Genomic DNA, 8,194 nt, shown 5'->3' on the forward strand with positions numbered 1-8,194 from the left:
CTCTGTACACAATAAATGCGTGATTGGCACCCTAGGCATATTGATTTATGCCAATAACTTGATTACTCTGTTAATCCAAATCAAGTAATCTTTCCTACTCAACAGTCTATAAACCCCACACGGAAATGTAGTGTTATGTAGAAGCAAAAATACAGTCCAACTGCACACTAGGGAAAAAATTAACAGTTTGAGAAGATTACAAGCTCCATGTTAAACACTGTTCATAGTGAAGATTTTTTAGTTTTAACTTGTAAAACTAGTTGAATAAATTATTCAACAATTCATAATGGCATAATAATTTCCAACTTCATTTGAATCTATGCAACAAATTCCACCAATATGCAAAAATATCAAGAATGTAAATGCTTTGTTATAAAAATGTATACAATTTAAATTCCTATTAGGTAAACCTGTACACAATTCCCACAATTACATAGCTAGAAAGTCTTTAGACTATATTCACAAAAATACATTTAAAGCAACATTTTCATGAATTTTCCCTTTTGACAACTGATTTTTTTTGTTAGATCAAATGTCTTTCATGCTTATTGCTTAAATCAAAACACTCATTTAGTCAGATTTAATCAATAGATAATAGTGATCAGGTATTACTCCAGTCAGTTATTATTTGTTTTTATTTAGCAGAAATACCCATAAGTTTCACTAATATTTAAGTGAAGACTACTGAGTAACTGTTCTCTATATTGTACATTTCATACATATATAATATGGGGATTGTAAAGAGGGGACACAGACCATATGAAAAATTAGGCCCAAAAGAATCAATGCTAAAACACATGCATACTGGTCAGTGTGTCTTCCTTTTGTTTACTGTTGATTTTTGTAATCGGTTTACCAATGAAAGTCAAGGTACTAGTTTCAGTGATCTAACTACATTTCCAACTAAAACTGAAAATGTTGATTTGAACTGTACAAGACACTAATATATTAACCTAAAATGTGCAAAAATAGTCTGAATGTAGTAATTTTGCAGGTTTAAACTCACTGGAGATACTATGTTGAAGCACTTCCACAACAAGCATTTAGCTATACCTAATTTCAGATTAAAAATATTAGTTCTATCTTCTGAGTTGCAGTTTTAATTAATAGAAAATATATCTGTAATTTCTGTTAAAAAAAGATATAATTATTTAGATTATTTTATTCAAAATAATCTGACAATTTAATATTCCAGGTGCATTGCCTGCCATAATCAACACAGCCATAATCAACACTAAAAGGGCATTCAAATACTTAAGACATATATATTACAGTACAGACAGGAGTGCACACACATTTCTGACTGGGAGAAGACAGATCATTTTCCAACAACAGGCTCCATGGAATCAAAAAAGTTTGATTTCCCTCGCACAAATGTAGTAATAGGCAACAGAGATGAATTACAGGTGAGAACTCAAATGCAACTATAAAGTGGATTTTCTACTGCTTTTTCAATAAAGCATTTTGAATATAATTGGGAAAATTGTCATTAACAAGCTAAACTACTCTAATTGCCATAAACAGGCTAGAATAGTGTTAACTACTTGTAGGATAGAACAAAACAGTAACACACAGAAACAAGAGCACAACTGCAACAAAATGAAACTTTCCCAGGAATATGACTTAAATCAATACACCTAACTTCTGGTGAGCATCAGAGAGTCTAAATTTAAGCTTGTAAAGGAAATGCCACCAAAACATAAAATATCCTTTATTATTTTCCTTTAGCCTTCACTACACTTTGCATAAAATTTCCATTAAAATGACTATGTTCCTATTTTTGAACAATTATTTTTTCCATGCTTTGAATACATCTTGCCTTGCTAATTGCTTGTTTTAACACTAAGGTATTATCAAATATTAACTTTAAAAAAAAAATCAAACAATTTAGTTTACAACCTATTGTGTTGTACTTTTATTTTGCTTCTAATTAAATAAGTATCTCAGCATCTAAATGTTGAGACAGCCTGATATAAAAACTAGTTAGATTGAAAAGGCAATTATCTCTTTCCAAAATACAAAACTGTTTCTAACAAAATTTGCAAAGGGATTTGTACAAATGAGTGCACAGTGCATAACACTATATTGAGAAGCAAGGCCACATTAAATCCATATTCAGAATTAATAAATATGTAATTCCAAGAGCAGAGTTCATTCTAGCCATTTTATTTTGGGGGTTTAACTTCAGCATAAAGCATCTTTCACAGCATGTACCACAACATTCTAAGCATCTCATACTGCTGACTATGTATGCAATTTAGGACAGCAGCATAAACAGCACCTAAAGGGGCACGCAAAATATACTTGGACGTTCCATCACAAAACTAATGCATATGAATCTTTATTTTGCCTGTACACAAAAACAGATTTGCTTTCAAATTACATAGCTTGCTTGTGTGTCAGTAATAAGGATCAAATTTAGCCCTGGTGTAAGTAAGGTACAACTCCAGTGAAGTGAATGAAACCGTACCAGATTACACAAGGGTTACATTTGGTCTTACAGTTACAAGGGCTCCTCTGCATGTCCCACTCATGGCTTCTATTAGGCACTGCCCTACAGAGGAACTCTGAACATTTAATAAAAAATAATAAATAAATAAAACCAACAGGCAGAGGAAATCACAATATGTAATAAATGTTCCTTTTAAAAATGCCACGTTTTGTTTTGCTTTTTTTGCTATGATGTCATTTTTAGAAGAAAGGAATCTGATGGAAGTTCTCCAGTTCTCCATTTAATCACAATGGCAGAAAGACAACCTGAACAGGCTTAGGAATTTTACATCAAATACAAGATGGGATTTCTAGATTTTTCTTTTTCCTTTTAAAACATGAAGACTTCTCACGCAAATATACAATTAAAGTCATTTTCATTTATGATTCTTTAGTCCAGCATTTCAATAGCACTTACACATTAATTACATTGTAGCCTGTCGACTATGAACTTACATTAAGGGCTACCCATGAGAAAGGGGAAGCTCCTACCAGTTTTTAGAATGCAGCAATATCATGCCATTTCTTTAAGAAGCACCACTTGATATGCTGGTTGCTAAATTAGAATTCAGCATGTAAATAGGATTTCTCTCAAAGTAGGGTTACTCCAGTTTTAACAATGTAGTAATCACGGAGGGCAATACTGAGGACATCAGCCTAGGCTTTCTAGTTTTCTGCCTATCTTCCAACAAACTGTTAATTTAGATATGGCTCAGTGTCAAGGCTAGGTGGACAGACATCATCTAACCTAAAGCAGTTATGGGGAGCTACCTCAATCATTAACTCTGAGATAGCACTTTTCCTTTGATTTGGGCAAAGCATGTTTCATTACATTAATTCAGATATCCACTATCACCACTTCTTGAACTTCCTAAAAATTGTATCCTTTCATACTTTACTAATCAACTACCAATTAATTTTCCTGAGTAAGAGTATAAAAAGTTAAACCCTTCTACCAAAAGTACAAAGACAAATAAAATGTAGTAGAACAATACAAACCCAGTTGTACAGCATTACAAGAGCAGAAATTCTTTATGTTGTTGCTTTTCGTTATCATTGGCCCCCACTAAAATCCATAACAAAGAATTTAGTTATCCAAAATATTTTGAAGTACAGTAATTAAATTCTTCAGACCATAAATGTAGCCCTTGTCCTTTGTGTTACTAGGAAACACATGAGCAAAATCTATCATTTTGATTTCTACATCTGCATTTTCCTTCATCTCTTTGGGCATATGGCAGAAAACCTTTTCCAGTTGGGGTATAACATTTCCATTTAGATGTTCTTGGGAAATGCAAGTGCTGCTTTTCCATACATTATCTTGCTCCAGGTTTTCGGTTTTTAGTGAGATCTGACTGTGGTGCCTCTTTGAATATGCCTTTTTGTGAAATGTATAAATTTTAGGCAAGCTTTTACCTACAGAGGCCTCTATTTTTCCATTCTCTGTAGAATTTATTACATGAATATTATTATTATACTCCAGTAAGTCTCCATCTTGTAACAGTCCTTTAGGCACTACTCTCTTCTCTGCTAAAGTGCCATCACCCAACCTTGTGGCTGTCAGCTGACATGAACCTTCATAAACAAACAGTAATGAACTTGCATAGAAGTTAAGCTGCTCCTGGCTCTCAAACCACTGCAAGATTTTTTCAATCTTTTGAATACTGGCAGCAACAGCATCTTTTCTCAAGCAGTACCCATTATGAAAAAACCTGGACATTCCTGAAAAAAGAAAACAAACTTTCAGGATAAGTAACGTTATAGTATATGTATTGCTTTTAAAATCAACATTAAAAAGGATTTTTTTCCTTCTATTACAGTGGTAAGCTTTTGGGTGCAAATCTGTTCTCACTGATTTCAGTGGCTCAAAATCAAGATACATACAATATGTTCCTTTCTATACACACTTAAAATTCAAATAAATTAGAACTATACTGCATATCTAGCAGTATACATAGCACTTATAAGTATAAAACTGAAAGTATTGAAAATTGACAAATTTTTTCACAGAACAAGTGCAGCAAGGAAACCAGCCAAATAAGTTGTCAACCATGTCACACTACCAATGTGCATCAATCTTTTTGTGGGGAGACTAATGCTCCCAGGAAGAGCGAGCAGTTTGGTCTCCATGCTCAAGTAGTCCTTGGTTTCTTTACTAAGACAGTCAACAAGGTGACAAATTAGTGCAGATGTGAAGGAATTTTTGTTAAATGGACATGTTTCAATTAGGAATTGGTTTGAAATAAACATCACAAGGATCATAAAACAGCCATATGGTGGCAACCTTTGTTGTGTACTGACCTGGCCCAGCTTTGAACAGGCCGGTTTTAGAGAGAAATAATTTTATTCTGAAACATACAAAGGCCACTGCACCACCCATTCTGCTGCAGTTATTTAGGAAGTTGATACAGCTTCCTTTTAAGATGCATGTTCAGAAGGTAAGGGTGGGCTTAAATTGAGGAAAACTGACGTAAGTAAACATACATTTACAGCAGCCTTATCATAAAAGGACATAATGCATGCTCTGTTATATGATCTTTCAAAGGTAATTTTTTATCATCTGATGTTGTGTATTTAACACTCTTGTGAATTTATTCTACTAAGGGTACGTCTATACTTACCTCCGGGTCCGGCGGTAAGCAATCGAACTTCTGGGATCGATTTAATCGCGTCTTGTCTAGACGCGATAAATTGATCCCGGATCGATCCCAGAAGTGCTCGCCGTCGACACCAGTACTCCTGCTCCGCGAGAGGAGTACGCGGAGTCGACGGGGGAGCCTGCCTGCCGCGTCTGGACCGGCGGTAAGTTCGATCTAAGGTACTTTGACTTCAGCTACGTTATTAACGTAGCTGAAGTTGCATATCTTAGTTCGAAGTGGGGGGTTAGTGTGGACCAGGCCTAAGTCATATCGGCACAGAACAATTTACTTGTATTCTACCATAAATTACCTCCTTATTCACAAGAAACAAAGGTTCTGGGACATTTACTGTAATCTGCAGAGCTATTTATGCCAAATGCCTAAGTTTACTTGGACTACCACTGATTAATTCAAATGCCACCCGAGCCTGTTGCAGATCCAGCAGGTTATCCAGTGCACAGGGGTCCACAAGAAAATAGAAAATATTTAGAGTGTGAAATTTCCTATTCACTCAGTACTATGTGCATGTGCACATCCATCCACATACACTTTAATTCACTTACCGTCTTTTATTGTTTCTTTTGTTAAGCTTCTTCCATAGTGCTGGTTTTGTGTCTCATAACTGTCGGAATGAATATGGTAAACCTGCAAAAAACAAAGGGAATACTGAATTCATCCAGAGCAGCTGATATTCCTGTATAGCTATGAGTCATGTAATAGACATACTAAGAAAACTTTGATAAATTTGTCCCAGTGAATCATACTACCGGATTTTAAGAGGTCAACGCTGCCCTCTTGTGCTCTACTATGCCAATTACCAATCTGATCCAATTGTACTTTTTAAGAACACCGACTTTGGTAGTGATGAAATGCCCGCAACTATCATTATCAACAACTTATTGCTATCTTGTAAGCAAACACTTTATAGCGCTGTCTAATATGGATTTATTTGGCAAACCAGAAAATAACATTCTACTACAGGTTTAACTACTTGCAGTAAGTTATTCCCAAAGTAATACACTCTGGTGTAAAACAATTAAACTCAACAAGCTTATAAAAATCAAGCCTAATTTTAAAGTTTCATAATTTTTAAAGTATGAACTATTTCAACAAGTTTACTAAGATAAGGAGTAATGTGGTTCCCTCTGCCAAACGGTAGCAGATTTTCAAGGCCTGACAGGTGAGTTTTTCATTTGGAACTGAAATTGGTGTCAATCGAATTTTTTTTTTTAGGCACTGTCTGCACTACAAAGCTGTATGTTTTAGCAAAAGCAGTACAAGCCTTTTAGTACGGATGCAGTTATAGCAGTATAATGGTGCTTAATATTGTATAGTTATTCCCATACAAGAAGGAGAATAAGCTGTACATACGGGTAGGGGAATATGCTGTACCACATAACTGAACCACAGTAGAGTTTGCACCGGTGTAACTATTTCAGGTTTTTTTTTTTGTTTTTTTTTTTTTAAATTGCAACCCTGACAGTTAGTTATACCAGGACAAAACTGCTGGTCAACCAGATCTACGTACAATTGTTTTTTTTTTGTTTTTTTTGTTTTTTTTTACAACGTTTACACAAAGCCTTGCTTTCAGAAGCAGGGATGTTTAACAACATGTCAAATAGGGAGTTGTCTCTGGCAGAAACCTCATGCCTGGCACCTATGCTCTGTCCCAAGGAACAATGCTCTCGCATTCTCTCCAAACAATGCTAAGAGATCTAAACAAACTTGTAGCAAAAATTGCCTACTTAATACACTGGCCTTGTCTTCACTGCGTGCTAACCTCATGCTCACCCCCCGTTTTCCTCCAAATGCTGTATACATTCACACATCCACACTGCTATCAGTGCCACATGGCAAGGCAGCAACTGTGTTCTGAACTGTAAGGCAGACGAGGTAGTTATCATCGTGTGTTGGTACAAGGTTAATGCAGTTAATAGGTGCAGTCATGGGCATACACAAAAAATTGAGGTATCATAGTCCTCCAATCCCTTCCTATAATCCCACTGGGCATCCATTCCTGTGTACTACCTTGCGATCTGCCTGTGCCTGTCCACGTTCATATCCCTCTGCTCAGTGTCCATGATCCAATCGATTGCTGTTGCTCCAGGTTTCCCCAACCCATGTTTCAAACAACAGTACAATGGCCCCTGATAAGGCTGCACATCAGCATGCAGCCACCTGGCCGTATGAACACACCAGAATCTTGATGCAGCTTTAAACTGAAGTGAGTAAAACCCATGACTTGAACAGTACAAAGAGGAGGTATATCTAAGAAGCTGTGAGAAGAACATGGGATCAAGCAGATCAGACAGCAGGGCAACAAGAAAAAGGGGCTGACTCAAGGTGAGCAACTGGAAGACCAGGAATAAGAAGAAATCAGTGATATCCCTACACCCATCTGCTTTACAAAGAACTGGACCATATTCCAAGCACCCATGTGAGCAGGAAGGCCCATTTCACCACAGAATCATCTGTACAGCTGGGATGGGTGAAGGCTCAGAGCCCAGAAGCTCTGAATCACAGGACATGTTCCTTCATGTATCCCAGGAAGAGCGCTAAGTGGTGGAGGTTTCCCAAACATAAAAAGCAGGGGAGGACTTAGCATCTCAGGTCAGTAAGACGGAGGCTGCTATTTTCTTTATAATAAAGAATTCTATGAAATAATAGAGTGGTTTCTTAGCCTATAATTCTAGCTTTGGCTTCAATTGAGGGAGGATGTAACACAATTATGCTCGCCTCCTAATTCCTTCTCTCCCCCACCGCATTCTCAATTCCCAAATCACACTGTTCAAAATGGTGGACAAGCAGAGACAAAAATCTAACCAGCACTTACAGCAGATGAATGCAGTAGCTTATTTAATGAAAATGCTTTAATATAAAAGTTAGGAAGTTTGTGGCCACATCTCAACTAAAACGTAAATTTTCATAATCTAACATCCCAAACACCTGCATGGTAAGATACCAAACCAGTACTGCAGCAGCTGGTTTATTACTGTTCTGATTTTAGTCCATTTGATTCACACACACACACACACACACACACACACACACACACACACACACAC

At 36.5% G+C, this 8,194-nt stretch overlaps 1 protein-coding gene across 1 annotated transcript in view; it reads right to left on the minus strand.

Annotated features, from left to right (window-relative positions):
• Positions 1 to 2,325: 2,325 nt before the first annotated feature.
• IPMK (inositol polyphosphate multikinase) overlaps positions 2,326 to 8,194 on the minus strand; it is an 85,730-nt gene continuing 79,861 nt past the window's right edge. The window contains exons 6-7 of the mRNA XM_029911381.1: positions 5,693 to 5,774; positions 2,326 to 4,212 (exon numbers count right to left, since the gene is read on the minus strand). Of these exons, the coding sequence (XP_029767241.1) occupies positions 3,578 to 4,212; positions 5,693 to 5,774 (717 nt within the window). The 3' untranslated portion in view covers positions 2,326 to 3,577. The remainder of the gene's footprint in view (positions 4,213 to 5,692; positions 5,775 to 8,194) is intronic.

This window comes from Terrapene carolina, unplaced genomic scaffold, assembly GCF_002925995.2.
Source record: "Terrapene carolina triunguis isolate 2854851 unplaced genomic scaffold, T_m_triunguis-2.0 Scaffold95, whole genome shotgun sequence".
Classification (NCBI taxonomy): Eukaryota; Metazoa; Chordata; order Testudines; family Emydidae; genus Terrapene; species Terrapene triunguis.